The sequence below is a fragment of the Saccopteryx bilineata genome, chromosome 5, assembly GCF_036850765.1.
Source record: "Saccopteryx bilineata isolate mSacBil1 chromosome 5, mSacBil1_pri_phased_curated, whole genome shotgun sequence".
NCBI lineage: Eukaryota > Metazoa > Chordata > Mammalia > Chiroptera > Emballonuridae > Saccopteryx > Saccopteryx bilineata.
The window spans coordinates 105,553,842-105,574,570 of NC_089494.1; the positions used below are offsets into that span (position 1 = coordinate 105,553,842).

Below are 20,729 nucleotides of genomic sequence, written 5' to 3' on the forward strand. Positions count from 1 at the left end.
AAACAACAACCCCTTTTAGTGGCAGTAGCCTAGAGTTTTGTGTAATCATGGCATACCCACCTCATGAATTTCACCTGGGTAGGTGAATTCTTAACTTTGACTTTCTCAAACCTCTGCACCAAGATTACTCCATATCCAAACTCTGGTGTAAGGCTGACTGTGTTCACTCTACTACTAAGAATATAAAACTTCTATTATTTTTTTCTTGTTATAGAGTTTTCTACCTCTGATATGAAGTCCAGCAGTCAGAGCATTGAGGTAAGATTAGTTTTAGTGTTATTGACCTAAGGATGAACACCAAAGAACTTTTGTTGTTAGAGGCAAACTCTATCAAAGAACTCAGAACCAAAATCTTCAGCAGTTATTTCTTGGAAAAACAACAATTCACATACAGTTTATAAAGTAGTAAATAATTTCTGGGAAAATTGTACCTTGCCATGTATATTGTGTTCCTGGGGTGTTTCCTGTTCTCTATGTAATGAGGGAGTAGCTCTCTCAGATATGTTTAGATTTGTATTCTTATATCTAGAAAGCAGGTCATTCTTTTTTCCAGCAGCAGGAAGATTTTTTGGTTTGTCTAATTTATAAGTAAAACATTTAGAAGAACCTTTCAATTCTCTCAACTGTCTAACTCTTCTGTGTCCAGGAGCCTTTGAGAACATGCATAGGTACTGTTATTGTTGTAAAATGGGGTTTACTGGCTTAAAAATGGCTGCTACCCTGGGCTGTGGTGGAGCAGTAGATAGAGCATCAACCTAGAATGCAGAGATCGCTAGTCCAAAACCCCAGGCTTGCCTGGTCAAGGCACATATGAGAAGCAGAAGTTGATGCTTTCCACTCCTTCCTTCTCCCCTTCTCCTTTTTTTCTCTCTTTCTCACTCTGCTTTCTAAAACCAATAGATAAAATCTTTTAAAAAAAAGATAGGATAGCCACAACTTAAAAAAAAAGGGGGGGGGGCCGCTATTGAGATGATTAAGCGCTTGGAGAATGTGTCTTTATTTTCTGCTCTTTTTGAGAAATGGGGAAAATCATTTAGGCAATAAAACTGGGGGATTCCTCTGCATCTTACCTGATTCTAATGCTTCAGGTTCTATCTTTTTCCTTTCTTCTTACACATGGTGGCAACAGAATGAAAATTAAATTTATAGCTCTCAGTTACCACTCATGATCTAGCCATAAATACTCTGATATAATTCGGTATTAAATCTGTATGCACAGGAAAAGGCCCCAATGAAAAAACATAGTTATAGCTTAATGACCTGAAAGCTGAATATTATATGTTGGGTTACACTGACCTCTAGCGGTTGATGATAACAAAATCTAGCGTAGTTTGAAACTAGTTGGAGAACACAGGGAAATTAAAAACCATCAGGGCTGCTAACTTTCAAGTGTATAGTGTGGCACATTTAAAAGCCACCCTCAACAAAACTGTTCAGCAGAAACAATGAGGAGTAGTTGTGCTCTGGATACAAATCATAAGCTAGTCTGTAATTCATTGTTAAAGTAATGTAAATGGCAGTTTTAAGCTGCTCTAAGTGGAAATTTTAAAAATCGTAGATCAATTCTCTGAAAAATAAAAAGAGAAGAGAAATATAATGTCTCATATTATATTTTTAAATTTTACATGATAAGAAATTTTCTTTAAATATATAGCCGTGAATCTTCATGATAATTTTTTTTTTTTTAAGAAAGGTTTTTTATTTTATTTATTTTTTACAGAGACAGAGAATGATCAGAGAGAGGGATAGACAGGGACAGACAGACAGGAATGGAGAGAGATGAGAAGCATCAATCATTAGTTTTTCATTGCGCATTGCAACACCTTAGTTGTTCATTGATTGCTTTCTCATATGTGCCTTGACCGCCAGCCTTCAGCAGACTGAGTAACCCCTTGCTGGAGCAGCGACCTTGGGTTCACGCTGGTGGGCTTTTGCTCAAGCCAGATGAGCCCTCGCTCAAGCTGGTGACCTTGGGGTCTCGAACCTGGGTCTTCCGCATCCCAGTCCGACGCTCTATCCACTGCGCCACTGCCTGGTCAGGCTAATTTTGGTTTTTTAAAGTATTATTTTACTTGGTCCTAAAAAAAAGCAACAAAAAACCAAAACCAAAACACTGGGAATGTGCTTTCAGCTTTTAAAATTGTGATTTCCAGTTATAGCTTTGTACTTACTAAGCACAGGCCTACCTTAAGAGAATCTCAGAATCTCTTCAGATTATTTAAACCAGATAAGTGGATATAATACATGTTTCTGTATTCATTAGCTTTTTCTCTCTCTCCTTTTAGTTCCCTCTGCTACCCTTGGCACTCTTGCCCATGAGACATGGTCGTCTTCTTACTATCCCCCCACATCACAAAGATCAAAAAGAAAGAGAAGGAACTATTCCAAGTCTTGTATCTTTCATACCTAAGCTCTCAGAGCCTGTTGAGTTTAGACCATCAAACAAACAACCAGAAGCGCCATTTAAGGTGTTTTTGGATCAGACTCTCAGGTCTTCTGAGAGCTTTATTTGGTCCAGAAACATGTGCTCTTTTTGGAAGGCTAACCATCACAAACAACACCTGGAGATGGAGGAGAATAAGAAGTCTAATGAAACAGAAGGATGTAACAAAATTCAAATCTCTCACTTTGAGAAAAGGAGGTCTTTGGTGTCCTTTGAGAAGTTTAGGGAAGGCCATTTCTCCGCAGATAAGGAAGTGGATGTTGGCTGCCTTGGTAGTGAAACAAGAAAAGCAGAAGACAAGAACACTCAATATCTCCCATCAGAAGAAAAGAAAGAAGGTTTGGTAGCCAGAAACAATGAACAAAACTCAGACGTTGGCTATGCTATGCCAATCAAGTTCCAAGAAGCCCAGCATTCAGAAATAAATCTAAGCAAGGATAAAGAGACTATAGATGATGAAGATGATTCCAAAACTGTTTCAGTGCACAAAGGTGAAATAATTGGGCCAAATCATATTTCAGAAGAGTTTGCTGTACTTAAAAGTGTGTCCAATGTAATTCCTGACAGCCCCATTGAAAAGCTCCCAGAAGGTTGTAACAACATGGAGACAAATATAAAAATATCAGTCACAGAGCCAACCAAACCAGAAATGAATGGGGTAGTGCCTTTCGTCCACATCTCATTCCCTGGAGATGAGCCTCCCAAGGACCCAGCAATAGCCAAACCAAGCCTCCATAAAAGAAAGGGCACCCTTTATAACAACAGTAACTTCAACCTATTTGCATACCAGGAAAGTGACAGGTGTAAGATGAAAACTCATAAAAATAAATTGGATTCAAAAACCAAGCCCAGTAACAGGACACCTCAGAATTCCATTATTTCCACTGAAGATTCCATTAAGCCTACCGTGCATAAAACCAGCATAAAACCTCAAGTTTTCCCTTCTCTGGGCCTTGTTGACCCCAGATCTCAGCAATCACCCAAGTTTCAAAGGAGAATGCCACAGATAGAAAAGAAACAATCAACTTACCAGGCTCTGAAACCTAAAAAGCAATCATTTCCTTGCATCTGTAAAAATTCAAGGATAAAAAAGTGTTCAGTTCCTCTCGCTGTTCAACCAACAGAGTCAAGACTAAATTACCTAGATCTTAAGTATAGTGACATGTTCAAAGAAATCAATTCAACTGCTAATGGACCTGGAATCTATGAAATGTTTGGGACCCCTGTTTATTGTCACATGAGAGAAGCCGAACGGTCTGAAAACAGGTATCACCGAGAGATACGCTCAGCTCCCCTAGGCAGGTGGATCACAGGCAAATGTCAGTCTTCACACAGTGAGAGGAGCAGCAATAGCAGAACAAGACTTTCTCAGAAAAGACTCCATGCTAAATCCCCAAAGGCTTTGCTTGGAATTAAACACAAACACAAAAATTTAATTTCCAAAGAAAAGGGTTGCAAAACTGTGGGTAGCAACCCACAAGACATTGAAAATGATGGTGGTATTTCAGAACCAGCATGGCGGATGAAGTCTTCAGGAAATCACTTTCTCTCTTCCAAAGATGAAGTTCAGCCCATGAACTTTGCCCAGACTCATGAGCAGTCCACTGAACAGAATGAATTCTTTCCTGCCTCAGATTTGTCCATTGTTGAAGAAGTCTCTGTGGGAGAGTCTGCCGATGAAGGAGGCATTTTTCACAATCAAATACTTGCCGTGAGCCTCAGAAATCTGCATGAACTTGAAGAATTACATCACCACACCCCGTTTTTCCTTTCAGAAAACAGCTGGGCAGTGCCCAGTGAGAAGAGTTTCAGCAAGCACGTACCACAAGAAAAGCAGAATATAGCATCTCTTGGTAAAATAAATGCCAACCACATTTTAATGAATGATGGAGAGTTTGATAGTTTGATAGATAAGTATAAAACACTTATGAACTGCTCTTTCCAAGAGGAACAAGAAAGTGCATCTTCCCACACATATCAACATTGGACACATTCTTTAAATCATGATAATTTAGCTAGTAAGTCAATTGTACATCAAACGTTTGGAAAAATTTTAAGTGATACAAATTCAATTTCCCTAGAAATATTAGACTCTATAAAGAACAAAGCATTGACAGATGAACTATTAGGTTCTCTAGCTGAAGAACTATTAGCTCTCGATGAGAAAGATAACTCTTGCCAGATAATGGCCAACGAAACAGATCCTGAAAATTTAAATCTTGTCTTCAGTAGGAGAGGAAGGACGACACAAGAACTGGGTGGAGAGACAACAAATGTCAGGATACAGGTTGGTATCATTAGAATCAGTGATTTAATTGGGGTAGAAAAGGACCCCAGAAAAAATCTGGTTCAAACCCCTTATTTTCAAATGAGAGATAAAAAATCCTAAATAATTAAGCAGTTTCATCCGAGTCTCATTGTTTCATTGCGAGTTTGGAACCCAGGTTCCCTGACCCTCAGGCTAAAATGTTTTCCATTATGTTGCTTTACTTCTGGAATTTAGCTAACCTACATTACAATGGAAAATTTTTGAGTACATAAATATAGCAAAACTACTTATTTAAATAGGTCAATATTTTATACAGCGATGAAATTTTCAATCAACAAACATCAGCAGTGAGATAATGATGGGTGAAACACTGCTCTGTGTGGTGTGTGAGTAGAAAGAAATTAACATGGTTTCTGAAATGGCTCACCATCTAGTTCACTAGTTTACTACACAAATACTGGTGATGGTTACTGTGCTTCTGGCTCTGGCTAAGAACTAGAGACATGGTGGGATACAAGACTTTGCCATTGCTCTCAAGCAAGCATACACAATAATCTTGAAATAAAAATTTAAAAAATCTGTTTGGCATGGGAATGAGGAAGAAGAACATTGACAGATAATTGGGTTTTGTTTGTTTTAGTTCTCACTGAAGTACACAAGCCCCGTGTTCTCAAATTTTAGTGACAGAAACAGTAACTGAAATATTACTTATTGAGCATTAACTCAGGTTGTATCAGACTATGTTGGGATCAGATATAATTTTAATTTTTATTTATTTTTTAATATTTTAAGGACTAGGAGGGGAGATAGACAGATTCTTACATGTGCCCTGACCTAGATCCACCCAGCAGCCCCTCTCTGGAGCCAATGCTGGAATCAACCGAGGTATCCTCAGTGCTCAGGGCCGACAACTGAACCAACTGAGCCACTGGCTGCTGGAGGGAAAGAGGGAGAGAAGGAAGAGAGGGCGGGGAAGAGAAGCAGATGGTTGCTTCACATATGTGCCTGACCTGGAATGGAATCTGGGGTGTCTGCATGCTGGGCCGGTGCTCTATCCACTGAGCCAACCAGCCAGGGCCTAGGAATAATGATTTTAAATAGTTGATCAGAATACTCTAGGTAAATAATTACATCATAACTAGGTGTACTGAGAACTACCATGTATGTGCAAAGTATGTCATGCTGTCTCCTTCATATGCTTTGTAACAGTTCTATGAGCTAAATATTAAAGCTAATAGCAAGTCCCCACATTGCAGATGAGGAAATTGAAGTTAGAAAATCACCCCATTAGTGACTGGTGGAACCAGGTATTCTGATTCCAGCTGCGCACCTTTAATCACTTAATCACCGTAGAGATATTTCTTGTCCTAAAAGGCCAGCTCTGCCTTCGTGGTAACCTTGTTCTCTGCGGGAAGGTGGATGGTGATTCAGTGAGGCCTCTGGGCTGGGGTGGAAAATGGGAGCACGCGGTGCCCGTGTGTCTGTGGGGAGTCTACCGCTCTGCCCTTCACAATGAGGGAAAGCTAACAAACTAGTAGATACAATCAGTTGTAATCCCCCCTGGCAATCATGGAGTCAAAAAGTAACCTTTTGTAACCTCTTCTTTTTTCAAGCAGTCCTTAAATTTCAGTTTGGATAGAGGGACATGAGAGGATGGGAGAAGGAACCCAAATGGCCCTTTGGAGGCACGTGTGCTCATTTGTGAGGAAGGTGACCCTAAAGGAAGTCTTATTGATTAAGGCCCTTCACCGTGCCTCTGCATCACCATCACCATTTATTTTATTTTATTTTATTTTATTTTATTTATTTATTTATTTTCTGAAGCTGGAAACGGGGAGAGACAGTCAGACAGACTCCCGCATGCGCCTGACCGGGATCCACCCGGCACGCCCACCAGGGGTGGACGCTCTGCCCACCAGGGGGCGATGCTCTGCCCCTCCGGGGCGTCACTCTGCTGCGACCAGAGCCACTCCAGTGCCTGGGGCAGAGGCCAAGGAGCCATCCCCAGCGCCCGGGCCATCTTTGCTCCAATGGAGCCTTGGCTGCAGGAGGGGAAGAGAGAGACAGAAAGGAAGGCGGGGGTGGGGGTGGAGAAGCAAATGGGCGCTTCTCCTATGTGCCCTGGCCGGGAATCGAACCCGGGTCCCCCACACGCCAGGCTGACGCTCTACCGCTGAGCCAACTGGCCAGGGCCCACCATTTATTTTTAACAACTGGTAAAGTAGGTCAAAACAAAGCATTTTTGGTCATGATCAACCAATTGGAAACGATGTTCTAAATTCTACAAAGAGATACTTGTTTCCTCTAGGGCAGGGCCTCTCACAGTCTACTGGAAGGCATGTTAAAGTGTACACACTGATTCAATATTGTGGGGCCTGAGAATCTGCATGTCTAACAAGCTCCCAGGTGATGTTGATACAGCTGGTTTGCAGATTCTCCTTTGAGTATCAAGTGTGCCTTGGGCCACGAATCTTCAATCTCTTGCACCTGGTCTTGACCACTAGACTTGCTTATTATGCCTGTGCATGCATGTATGAGACAGAGTCTTATCTGTATATATGTTTGTGACCAAATATGAGTATGTGTATGTAAGTGTTTGTATATACGCTTATGTAAATGTGTGCGTTTGAGTGTGTATGTGTTGTGGAAATCCGTGAAGAACAAAGGCTGTCTATTCAGAGCTCACTATAGCAAAGGAGTCAGCCACCATCACTTGCATTTGACAGCAACTCAAAGACAAGCAGAGAAGTGGGAATGTTTTATAGTGGAAAAAAAGGGAAAGCTTCCGCTATGACCTGACTGGAGGCATTTGGCATGGGGAAACTGTAAGCAGGCGAACGAGAAGGGGCATCCTATGTGATTAGTTAGGGGTGCACATTTGGCTTACTCTAGTTAGTTTAGCCTCAGGCAGAAGAAAGGACAACTCAACTCTACTCTCCACCTCTTATTTCCATCCCAAGGACTCAGAGCTTAACGGTGGCTTTTCTTCTTGTCTCATTCTTTCAGAGACATAGTAATGGGTTCGGAATATACGATGAGAAGACATTTCTCAATGAAAAGAAGATATTTTCTGAAAATAGTTTAAAGTATGAAGAACCTATCCTGTGGACCAAGGGTGAAATCCTTGGGAAGGGAGCCTATGGCACAGTAAGTTAAACGGGAAACAAGATGAAACCAAAAATCCCCACTCCTCCTTGCCCCCTCCCTCTTTAACACTCCAAGTGAGCCCTCCCCTCCCACCCTCATCATTATCTCTTCTTTAGAGCTATTTCAGTTCAAGTAATAGGAAACCTAACCCAAACTGGTTGAGGAAAAAGAGGTTCACTGCTTTAGAACCGAAAGATCTGGAGGAGGTCTGGCTCTGGGCACAGGCGGTTTCCAAGGTGAAACTCTGGCATGAGGATCTGTCCTCTCTAACCCCTCCTTCCAGCTCTCTCTCAGGCCCCACGTGCTGGTACGTCAGCCATTGCATTTCCTAGGACAGCCTCTCACTGTCCTATGTTCAAGTCCAGTAGGAACAAAGTCTCCTTGTGCAGCAGCTTACACTGTGTTGCCAGAAGTGGGAGGATCATTGCTGAGTGGCAAAAACAAAAGATGTTCCTTACATGTTGTGAACTGCAAAAAGGACCACTTGAAGTCTTAGCACTATACATAGTATTATATAGATTGATAAAGAAAGACTAGCCTAACCTGTGGTGGCGCAGTGGGTAGAGCATCAACCTGGAATGCTGAGGTCACCAGTTCAAATTCCTGGGCTTACCTGGTCAAGACACATACAGGAAGAACTACTATGAGTAGATGCCTCCTGCTTTTCCTCTCTCTTTCTTTCTCTCTCTGCCCCCTCTCTCCAAAAATCAATAAATAAAACCTAAAAACACAAAACAACAACAAAAAAGCAAAAGAAAAGACTGACCCCCAGATAGAGGATGTTATATTTCTAGAGGGAGACATTTTGGAAATCAGTGAAAAGATAGGAAGAAAGATGAAACGACAGAAATCATGTGACAGGGGTGACTACTGAATTTTCTCAGGACTGCTTCCCTCTCTCGGAGCCTTAGTGCTGAAACAGCTCCATTTTACTCATTACGTGAGGAGCTTTCCCAAAATACCATCTCATGTAGTCATCACAGCTATCTGTCAAGTTAAGAATTGTTACTACGCTTTATAGATGAGAAAAAAGTAAAGTAAAAAATTGTATACAACTTGCCCAAGTTACACAGTGGGGGTGGTGAAGCCAGGATTCTAACCAATCCAGGGCACTTGACTCCAAGCCATTATGATAACCATTCACAATGCTGCTCATCCCCATCTTGGCTCCGTTGAAACACTGGACTAAATTTAATTATAAGGTATTGGTTTGCTTCTAGGTATATTGTGGTCTAACTAGCCAAGGACAGCTAATAGCTGTAAAACAGGTGGTTCTGGATACCTCTGATAAATTAGCTACGGAAAAAGAATACCGAAAACTGCAGGAAGAAGTAGATTTGCTCAAAGCACTGAAACATGTCAACATTGTGGCCTATTTGGGGACATTCTTGGAAGAGAACACTGTAAACATTTTTATGGAGTTTGTTCCTGGTGGCTCAATCTCTAGTATTATAAACCGTTTTGGGCCATTGCCTGAAATGGTGTTCTGTAAATATACAAAACAAATTCTGCAAGGTGTTGCTTATCTTCATGACAACTGTGTGGTGCATAGAGACATCAAAGGAAATAATGTTATGCTCATGCCTACTGGAATAATAAAGCTGATTGACTTTGGCTGTGCCAAACGTTTGGCCTGCTCTGGCTTAAGTGGCACCCACAGTGACATGCTTAAGTCCATGCATGGAACTCCATATTGGATGGCCCCAGAAGTCATCAATGAATCTGGCTATGGAAGGAAGTCGGATATCTGGAGTATTGGCTGCACTGTGTTTGAGATGGCCACAGGGAAGCCTCCGTTGGCTTCCATGAACAGAATGGCGGCCATGTTTTACATTGGCGCACACAGAGGGCTGATGCCTCCCTTACCGGAATACTTCTCAGAAAACGCAGCAGACTTCGTGCGGGTGTGCCTAACCAGGTAAGAAACTGAAAGCAGACAGAGGAAGATAAAATCCCAGAGATTTGAAGCAGCTGACATTTACCCTGCAATTTATGGCTCATTCAAACCTCCACTTACATTATGAAGTCAAGCAGGGAGTGATTCTGTGCCAAAAGGAATCATCACTAGCCATTTTGAGTGATTGTGTTCCTTGTTGTATCAGAGTATGGGGTGGAAGGTAACGCTTCAAGTGGAAAAGGGCACAATTAAATGTCTTATTAGGTCCTACAATCCTTTCCCAAGTCAACAGGTATGCAAAGATTGCTAAAGGTCTACTTTCTTACCAATGGGACACCTTCCCAGGGACTGGCCAAGGTGAAGTGACATCATCTATGTTTAGGTTTCCCCTTCCTCTCAGGGAACCACTGTTCTCATTTTCTTCCTGAAACTAACTCTCAGAAAAGCATGTGAGAAATTCATTCATATAGTGGGTTTGATATAAATTGATTGGTTGATTGATTGATGACTGACACTAATGTATCAGTTCCCCCAGAAATACTTGCATTTAAAGTGAGGGTGACCATTTTGAGCCAAAGGAACAGATCTCTAATTGGAGCATTTCAAGCATAAAGTGGGGGAGTATTTAGGGAAGTAGAAAAGCCCCAATAAGTTGCCTTTCTCCAGTTCTGATGCCCCCTGGTATCTATGGAATGAAAATCTGGGTAAAGTGTTAGAACTGTAAGGGACCTTTGAGATTATCCACTTGTGTGGTTTTCAAACTTTCCTTAGCCAGGCACTCTCTGCTCATACAAAATCTTAATTCAAAGAAAAAGAACATAACAATAGAGAAGTGTTTCTAGTTGAAATGTGTGTATGCGGTGGGGGAAGGTAAGGAGTAGGGTAGAAGTGCTGCAGCTCTCCCACCTGGCCGCCAGGATGCTACAGAACAGCCTAGTGAGGCTCAACATTTAGATGCATGTATAGGATGAGGAAGGCCTGAGACTCAATAAAACACAATCTCGTCTTTCAAGGCAGTATGCTTTCTTATTCCTAGATGAACAATCCTAGTGCCCCAGCTCTCAGCAAGCATATATGGCAACCTCCAATTCCCAGGGAGGTTCATTACATCTTCCTTAATGAATCTCAGAAGGTGGTCTCCCTCTGAGATTATATCAGAACAAAGCAAGTACAGCACATGTATATCAGACTATCCTGGTTGATATCAGGGGATCCTGTAGGGCAGGGCAGAAAAACACTCTCCAGGGGTGCAGTTCTGGGCATCCTTAGACATAGAGACACTGTAGGTGTTCCAGCATTAATTCTGTGGGCAGAGCCCCAGAGACACAGCTGTCCCCCCTCTCCAAATCACAAATGGAACATAAAGGTGATCAGAATATCATATGGACAGTTCTTGTTTTGGAGATTGGTCTTAGCTCTAAAACTACTGTAGTTGCTTTGTTCTGAATTGGATAATTATCTATTATTGATCCACGGAAACTAATTGCTAGTCTCATTTTCTTTCAAGTTGTCATTACTCACATGTGAGCACGTGTGCGTGCATGCACACACAGATTTAAAGAGAAAGGGTAGAATCTTCTTTATGGATCTCCCTTTAAACCATTGTTTTATTCATTAAGCAACACACAGCTTACAACGCTAATAGTTAATAGGGTTGTTTTGAAGTTAAGTAAAATAGTGTATGCAAATTGCTTAGCAGAGTATGAGGCACCTAATCAGGGCTCCTTTGTCAGTAACTGTTAGGGAGAATACTAATACACTTTACCTAATTCATGTCATATACAAACACATAATTATCTCCTGAAATTCTATGGCAAAGACCCTAAATACACTAGAACCTGATGTTTACGACAATACTCCTTGGAGTGTGGACAGTCAGAAATAAAAGAGTAAGGTATCTTGAATATTTAGAAGTAGACATAGATATAGGGCAGGTACAAAGATTTAATAGAACAGAAATCAATTTCAGGGAGCAATAAGAAGCAAGCATGGGTGGGGATATTCCTATGGGCAGGCTGAAAAGTCTGGGATGTGAGGCCAAGGAGTTTAGCTTTGTTTTAATAGGCAGTGAAGAGCAGGGGACTGCAAAAGATTTGCCATGAAGAATAAAGTCTTTGGGAAGGCTGGTCAGATGCAGTGTACAGAAAGACCTCAAATAGAGGCTGCTTGAGATTAGAAGGCCATCCAGAGCTTGGACTTTGATGGTGGTGGAAGCATTGGGACTATAAAGAGGATTCCAGAACATTTCAGGAGATGAATCAGGACTTAGTGAGAGTGGATGATAAGATTTCATAGTTTTGATTCTGGGTAATGGGAGGAATTATAATAGAAAGTGGTGAAACAGAAATAGAGAAGGAAATTGATGAGGGTCCCTTCATCTAAGAAAACATTTGAAGCTATGGAATTGGACCTCAGATAAGCAATTAAGATTGGAGGTATGTATTTCAAAATCATAAGGCTGCTAGTTGTGAAAAAAAAAGAGGGCCTCGGATCATGTTTTTAAAAATGTTCATGGGAGAAGATAACAATGTGCATACAGAGACAGACGGAGAGGAGGGAGTTGTCCCAGGATAGAAGAAGAGCCAAGAGACCAGTTTCACTCCCTAAGCTAAGATTTCAGGAAGGAGGGGTAGTGAACACTTCAAATGCCACAGAGCTGACCAGGAGAATGAGTCCATTGAATTTGGTAATGAGAAAGTCATAGTTAGTTTTAAGAATTTTAATTTTTATTTATTTATTTATTTATTTTACAGAGACAGAGAGTCAGAGAGAGGGATAGACAGGGACAGACAGGAACGGAGAGAGATGAGAAGCATCAATCATCAGTTTTTTGTTGCGCTTTGCGATACCTTAGTTGTTCATTGATTGCTTTCTCATATGTGCCTTGACCATAGGCCTTCAGCAGACCAAATAACCCCTTGCAGAAGCCAGCGACCTTGGGTCCAAGCTGGTGAGCTTTTGCTCAAACCAGATGATCCCGCGCTCAAGCTGGTGACCTCGGGGTCTCGAACCTGGGTCCTTCTGCATCCCAGTCCGACGCTCTATCCACTGTGTCACCGCCTGGTCAAGCAGTCATGGTTAGTTTTAACAGGGCAACTTCTATATACAGTGTGTCAGTAAAGTCATGGTGCACTTTGACAGTAACTGGTCACAGGAAAGCAACAAAAGACGACAGAAATGTGAAATCTGCACCAAATAAAAGGAAAACCCTCCCAGTTTCTGTAGGATAATGTGGCAGCATGTGCGCATGCGCAGATGATGACATAACACCGTGTATAGTATACACTATATACAGAGGAACAGCCCACAGCCATGCCAGTCGAGATGTGGATGGTACAGAGGAAAGTTCAGTGTGTTCTGTGGCTCGCTAAATTTGAATCCATGACCAAAGTGCAACGTGAATATCTGCACATTTATAACGAAGCACCACCACATAGGAATAACATTACTCGGTGGGATAAGCAGTTGAAGGAAACCGGCAGTTTGGTGGAGAAACCCCGTTCTGATAGGCCATCAGTCAGTGACGAGTCTGTAGAGGCTATACGGGATAGCTACCTAAGAAGCCCTAAAAAATCTGCGTGAGCCCACATCAAAGTGCACTGAATAGGTATGAAACTGAGAGAGTTTTCCTTTTATTTGGTGCAGATTTCACATTTCTATCATCTTTTGTTGCTTTCCTGTGACCGGTCAAAAGTGCACCATGACTTTAGGGACACACTGTAGAGAGGAGTGGCTCTAAGGTTAAGGATTTAAGATAATAAATGTTGATGTCATTGGTTTTGGTCATATGAAAATTTGGCAGGAATAGAGGAAATAGGATGGCAATTAGAAATGGTAGCCAGATTAAGAGGACTTTTAGAGAGATTTTTTGAAGGTGGGGAAGAAGAGCTGCCAGAAGGGGAGAGGTTTTCATTTCTAAATAATTTATCATCACCTTTTTTTTTCAAAATATTTTATTTTTGTTTCCATTTTCATCTGGGCTATTCCTGGTGGTCATCTGCTTCAAAACTTATCCAAAGATACCAATTTCACCAAAAGAATACCTTTGGAACAGGTCATTCCAGGTATCTGTTGACTGGTTCATTGACAAAAGCCTTCTGATTTCTTGGGGAAAAAACCAAAATCACCATTGCAATAATTGAGCAACTGTCTCCTTTTATTTTATGCTCTTCCAAGAGTGCCCCAAATATGGTCACTTCAAATAATCACCAAAGCATATTTAAATATCTCCTTAATGGCTTTTCAATTCTGGATTTCAGTGCCTCCAACATTTTAAATATTTTATTTATTCATTTTGGAGAGAATGGGGGGGGTGAGAGAGAAGAGGAGGAAGGAGTGGGAAGCATCAACTCGTAGTGTTTCCCATATGTGCCCTGAGCAGGCAAGCCCCGGGTTTTGAACCAGCAACCTCGGCATCCCAGGTCCACACTTTATCCACTGCGCCACCACAGGTCAGGCAGTGCCTCAAACATTTTAAAAGTAAATTTAATGCTTGTTAAAAGTGCATTAAGCTTTAAAAAATTTTCATTTCACTTGTGTATAAATTAAACGTGAAACTGAACAAAAACCACAATGTGAAAAATAGGGCCTACTTTTTAATCAAAATAGCTACTACTTTTTTGAACAATTACTATATGCCAGGCACTATTTAAAAGCTGAAGATAGCCTGACCTGTGGTGGCGCAGTGGACAAAGTGTCAACCTGGAAATGCCGAGTTCGCTGGTTCGCAGCCCGGGGCTCACCCGGTCTAGGCACATATGGAAGTTGTTGCTTCCTGCTCCGCCTCCCTTCTGTCTCTCTGTCTCTCTTCTTTCTCTCAAATGAATAAATAAAATCTTAAAATATAAAAGCTGAAGATAAGGCCCTGGCTGGGTAGCTCAGTTGCTTAGAGCATTGTCCCAAAACACCAAGGTTGAAGGTTCGATCCCTGGTCAGGTCACATATAGTAAGCAACCAATGAATGCACAACCAAGTGGAACAAGTGAATGCTTCTCTCTCCCTACCTTTGTCTAAAATCCATCAATAATAATAGTAATAAAAAGCTGTATATACATTATTTAGTTCTCCTAATGAATTAGGTATTACCGTTATTCCCATTTTACCTATGATGACGCAGTTGAAAACTGGAGGCTGGACACAGTCCACCTTTGACTGGCAGAGCTTGTATTTTCATCTTAAAGTTGGTATTCTGAGTTAAGCAGATGTAGTTGGAATGCACATTTTGGAGTGTGGCTTATGTTTTTCTCTTCTCAGGGACCAGCATGAAAGACCGTCTGCTGTGCAGCTCCTGGAGCACTCCTTTCTGAAGAGAACTCACTCTTTCCAGTGTCCTTATCAATAATCTGTTTTTGCTTCGCGTGGAAATGATGTTTTGCTTGATTGTGGGAATGATGGTTAAGGAATTTGTTTTCCTACAGGGAAGTCAATCTAACCCAATTTAATCAGATCCTGCAATGTCTCGAACTGAAAAGTTTGTTACATATTGTCTCTTCAAGCTTCAGGCCCCATTTCTTATGTATATTTTCCAGTATTTAGTTTTGACTATCCAGGAACTATAATCTCTACTGCTCATACAATGTATCTTATTTTTGTCTTGTCAATTTTAATGTAATTAGTTTAAAATAAATTATAAAAACAAGAAAAATTGTGTTTAATGGCTTGGCGGGTAAAGACTCATTTAATTTTTTATAAAAGACACATGAGGAAGGTGAGAAGTTAAAAGTAGATAGACACTTGATTGTTGCAAGGTTAACAGAAGGAGGTAAGGGCCTTGGTATTTCGTTATCAGAGGGTCCCCAAACCCATTAGTCTCCACCTACAAGAAGCTGGGTTATTCAAGGTAGCTTCATAAACCTCGGGCTGCTTTCCTGTAATGTCTAGTGTGATTTGAGGTCTTCACTTACTTGCAGAGTGAATTTGGTCATCTAGAACCAGCTAAATGTAAGCCAGCCAGAGGGATAAAGCTAGACTGGGTAAGGGGAGAGTGAGTCACCATGTATAAACTTTCTCAGGGCACTCCACTTGAATGAAGGACATCCCCACTGAGGTCACTCTTCACTTTCATTTCTCAAACTTTGGTGAACCTCACAAAAATGAACATGGACAAGTTGTGAAAATTATTACAAGCCCTTGTGTTAAGTTGGACTAAGTGTATTCAATAAGGTTTCTATAGCTGTCAACTCCACTCATATACTAAATGGCATTGACACCTATTGTTCTTATGTCTACAGATTAAAAAAAAAAAAAGACTGGCTGCTATCATTTCAACATGGTACAATTACAAAGTTTAGGTGTATTCTCACACCAGTTATCAGATTGTTAAAATCAAGCTGCTGCCTCAAGTTTTTGAGAAATAAATGTGAAATACAGTCCAGATGAGGTAAAACAGGTATTACTTTAGGCCAACGTATCTAGGCAGGCCTTTGTGCTCCCTTCTCTCCCCAACTCGAACAGTTCTTTACCGTGTTTGATGGAATTAAGGGATATGTACATTATTTCACTTACAAGCATACCTCATGTTGTTGTGCTTTGCTTTATTGCACTTCACAGGTTTTTGTTTTTTAGTTTGGATCGTTAGTATTCTTTAAAATCTGAATGGTTATATCTTATTTCGGAGCAATTATTTACACGGAGGCCTATTAACCCTTATGGGGAAAGGGCAGGGAGTAAGATATTTACACTATGTATACAAATCACACAATGGACTTATGCCTTTGGTGTTAACAAATCTATCTTTTGATACAGAATTCTGGAATATTTTTGAATATTAAACAGAACCATCAAAACTCTCAAGTTTTTTTTCTTCTTTTTTTTTTTTTTTTTTTTTTAAAGATTTTATTTATTCATTATAGAGAGGGGGGAGAGAGAGAGACAGAAGGGGGTGGAGCTGGAAGCATCAACTCCCTTATGTGCCTTGACCAGGCAAGCCCAGGGCTTTGAACCGGCAACCTCAGCATTTCCAGGTTGACGCTTTATCCACTGCGCCACCACAGGTCAGGCTCTTTTCTTTTTTTTAAAAATTTATTCATTTTTTAGAGGAGAGGGAGAGACAGAGGGAGAGAGAGAAAGAGAGAAGAGACAGAGAGAGAAGGGGGGGAGGAGCTGGAAGCATCAACTCCCGTATGTCCCTTGACCAGGCAAGACCAGGGTTTCAAACCGGCGACCTCAGCATTTGCAGGTTGACGCTTTATCCACTGCGCCACCACAGGTCAGGCCAAAACTTTCAAGTTTCAATAGGCAAGTCTTGGACCTAAGAGCTTTGTTATTCTGTTGGTCATTGTGTTTAAGGCATAAAATAGAATTATGCTCCTATTATTGCACAGGTGTTTGACTCCTTTATAGCTTCCTTAGTAGGAAAGGGGCCAGGCTGTTGTTTGGGCTTTAGTTGGTATTCCATTTTATTAATGAACAATAGGGCTAGGAGCTAAATGATTTTCATATGGCCATCTAAATGGTAGGTGGAAATTGGGACTGCTATGCAGATTTGCCTGACTTTAGAGTGCTACCCCTGCTGCTCCCAGGTTCAGTTGATAAATAAAATCAGTTATGGCCCTGGCTGGTGGCTCAGTGGATAGTGTTGGCCTGGCATATGGACATCCCAGGTTCAATGACCAGGGCACACAAGAGAAGTGACCATCTGCTTCTACTCCTCCACCAGCCAATGGCTTGATTGGTTCAAGCGTTGCCCCAGGTGCTGAGGATAGCTTAGGTGTCTGAGTACATCAGCCTTAGGTGCTAAAAATAGCTCGACTGATTTGAGCATCAGCTCCACAAAGCCTGGGGGAGGGGGAAGGGGTGTGTTGCCAGATGGATCCCAGTCAGGGCGCATGTGGGAGTCTATTTTCCCCCTTACTTAAAAAAAGAAAAGCATGCTGGAGAAGAGTTCTTAAGCATTAATCCCTAGAGATAACATCCAGGCCTCAGTTGTGTTTCAGCTCCAGGCCTAGAAAAAGCAACAAAACCAAAGGAAAGGAATGGCTGACCTCAGGACCAGCTGCATTGACTGACGACCCCCTGCCCTGGCACCAACCAGTTAGTGGAGAACTAAAAGAACACACCCGGACAGCTGATGAATATTCTGAGATGTTCCCCTAAAATCCCCACTTAAAATCTCATAGGACTGAGGTTCCAGGGCCTTACAGGAGCACGCCTGGGCCCTTCCCTACTGCCTCCTCTTCCCCCACCCTGTCTCTCTCCTCCTAAGCTCTTAAGGATCCCAGGAGACTTGTTCCCCAGGGGAACAGTGGGCAGTGGCAGCTCATCTCAGGCTAACCTCCTGAAACTGTCACCAAGGTCCCTTGTCCTCTTTCTCCCTGCATGGCTAATAAATTCCTTTATGTACTTGGATTTTGTCTCTTGGCTGAATTCTCTCAAGACAAGAATCGAGGTCTTGTTGCTACCCCTGTAACACTACCATTGATTACGACTTGATTAAAAGAAAAAAAAAAACACCGAGTTCAGGTATCCCTGGACATTTGTAAGATCTAAATAAGCCTCTTAATTTTATAACATAAAATCCCTCATTGGTAAATGTCCTACACTGTTTTGAGAAGTGTTGGAGGGAGGGAACTCACATCATAGTTAAAACAAAAATGCCCTTTGCCTGACCAGGCAGTGGCACAGTGGATAAAGCTGTGGACTGGGACACAGAGGACTCAGGTTTGGAACCTCGAGGTCACTGGCTTGAGCACGGGCTTATTTGGTTTGAGGAAGGCTCACCAGCTTGAGCCCAAGGTTGCTGGCTTGACCAAGGGGTCACTCAGTCTACTGTAGCTCCTCCCCCCGCCATCAAGGCACCTATGAGAAAGCAATAAATGAACAACTAAGGAGCTGCAACGAAGAATTGATGCTTCTCATCTCTCCCCCTTCCCGTCTGTCCCCGTCACCAAAAAGGAAAAAAAAAAAAAAAAATGCAGATTTTGTATTATACTGAAACAGCGGGGGGCGGGTGTAAGAGGGGAGAGGGCAATGGAGTAGGATGAATCACTAAATGGAACTATTAAATTTGGTTAAGTGGAATTACCGACTTTGTATGTTAACAAGCCCTTACTGGTAGGTATTATCAACTAAGGTGAAGACAAGCCTTTTAATATGATTTCATGATTTCAAAACATTCATTTTGCATTTAGGCTTAAAATGCATTTTAGAGGAGGAACTTTTCTATCCTACTTCTATTTTATTAAAGCCATACAAGGCTTTCATTTTCCTTTTAGTGGAAAGCAGGGAAAATCAGTGCGGGAGAGGAGGAGCGGTGAGGGAAGAGCAGTAGTATTAAAGCAGTTTATGATTATATATTTTGTGGCCAATTCCCTTTCCAGATAATTCCAACTACTCTTTGCTTTTTGTAGGGGTGATGAAGAGTTTAAAGAAAGTCCCAAAGTATAAATTAGAGTGAGCAACTTAAAATTCTGTCAACAGTAGGCATGCAGTGTTCAAGCACACTGAAGTTTAATGCACCTTCACCATCCCTCTTAATACCCCAAATACATACTTCTATTAAAATGCTCTTCCATGTCGCCTGTTCTTTTTAGCCCTTCCCCATCACCCAAGCCCTAACCCCCACACCCTATGAACAGGTACTATCCCCGTTTTGTAGGGAAGAAAGTGGTGGGGCCCAAACTGAAATGTGGACAATGCTACCTGAAGTTACTCAGAGTAATTTATAGAGACCTCATTCCCCACATTTCCCAGTGACCAAAAATTATTTCATCCATATTAACAAGACATGTTAGAGCCTTGGATTTAAGTTGTCAATACATAGATTTTATTAATTCCTTGTCATAGATACTGAACTGAAATTCAATGACTAACTGAATTCATGCCACATACACACATTCCTGTTTTGGATTTTCTATCAGCAAACATCTGACTCAATAGTCTTTGGGGGATTCGAGTACATTCAGAAAATGAAATTCCAGTCACTGTTGAAAACAAAATGAGTACATGTGAAGTTTTTCAAACCGAGTAAAACTGCTTGAAAAACACACCTTAAAAATAAGAAGTACTCATCATTAACAATAAGCACATCAAATTAAACCAATAGCTAAACAGGTTTTAAGTAAGGCTTCCCCCTAAAACTTGTAAGTATAAATATAGGATATTAGCCTTCAGAATTTACTTTTGAGACTAATGAATCACAGTGAACAGGCTGTCACCTTTAAAGAACAAAATTACTTCTAGTTGCGCAACCTTCAATGTACCTTGCTATCAACCTACCTAAAGAACCTGTCAGGCAAAAGAGAGACGGTAGGCCCTGGCCCGTTGGCTCAGCGGTAGAGCGTTGGCCTGGCGTGAGGGGGACCCGGGTCCGATTCTCGGCCAGGGCACATAGGAGAAGCGCCCATCTGCTTCTCCACCCCTCCCCTCCTTCCTCTCTCTCTCTTCCCCTCCCGCAGCCAAGGCTCCATTGGAGCAAAGATGGCCCGGGCGCTGGGGATGGCTCCTTGGCCTCTGCCCCAGGCGCTAGAGTGGCTCTGGTCGCGGCAGAGCGACGCCCCAGAGGGGCAGAGCATCGCCCCCTGGTGGGCAGAGTGTCAGCCCCTGGTGGGCATGCCAAGTGGATCCTGGTGGGGCGCATGCAGGAGTCTGTCTGTCTCTCCCCTTTTCCAGCTTCAGAAAAATGCAAAAAAAAAAAAAAAGAGAGGGTAAATTACAGAGGGCAGAAAAAGGAGCCTCAGGTGCAAAAGCTAACTGTGCCCAGTTCTACCTTGTGGAAACAAATGGAAGCATGGTATCAGACTGACAACACTTTGAGCATCCCAGACCCACTGGAAGTACAGATGTTTCAGAAGCACACTTCTCTTTCAAAACAAACTTCTGGGCTTACATGTCAGCTTACAGCAATCAAATTTCAGAAATTAACATTAGCTGACTTTGGAATTCCCAAATTAAAATATGTCTAGTAGTAACCTGGCACCCTAGGTGGCCAGGGACAGAATGTGCTGCTTTTCCAATGTAAAAATCCCTGCATATAT

At 41.8% G+C, this 20,729-nt stretch overlaps 1 protein-coding gene across 8 annotated transcripts in view; it reads left to right on the top strand.

Moving 5' to 3' along the window:
* The window catches only part of MAP3K19 (mitogen-activated protein kinase kinase kinase 19), a 63,486-nt gene extending 48,095 nt beyond the window's left edge, over positions 1 to 15,391 (top strand). For 7 of the 8 annotated variants that reach the window (XM_066279056.1, XM_066279059.1, XM_066279060.1 and 4 more), the window contains 5 exons: positions 215 to 258; positions 2,286 to 4,730; positions 7,719 to 7,859; positions 9,080 to 9,777; positions 15,010 to 15,391. In XM_066279056.1, coding sequence (XP_066135153.1) covers positions 215 to 258; positions 2,286 to 4,730; positions 7,719 to 7,859; positions 9,080 to 9,777; positions 15,010 to 15,097 — 3,416 coding nt within the window. In that variant the 3' untranslated portion in view covers positions 15,098 to 15,391. The remainder of the gene's footprint in view (positions 1 to 214; positions 259 to 2,285; positions 4,731 to 7,718; positions 7,860 to 9,079; positions 9,778 to 15,009) is intronic. The other variant, XM_066279063.1, reaches the window with a different exon arrangement.
* Positions 15,392 to 20,729: the final 5,338 nt, after the last annotated feature.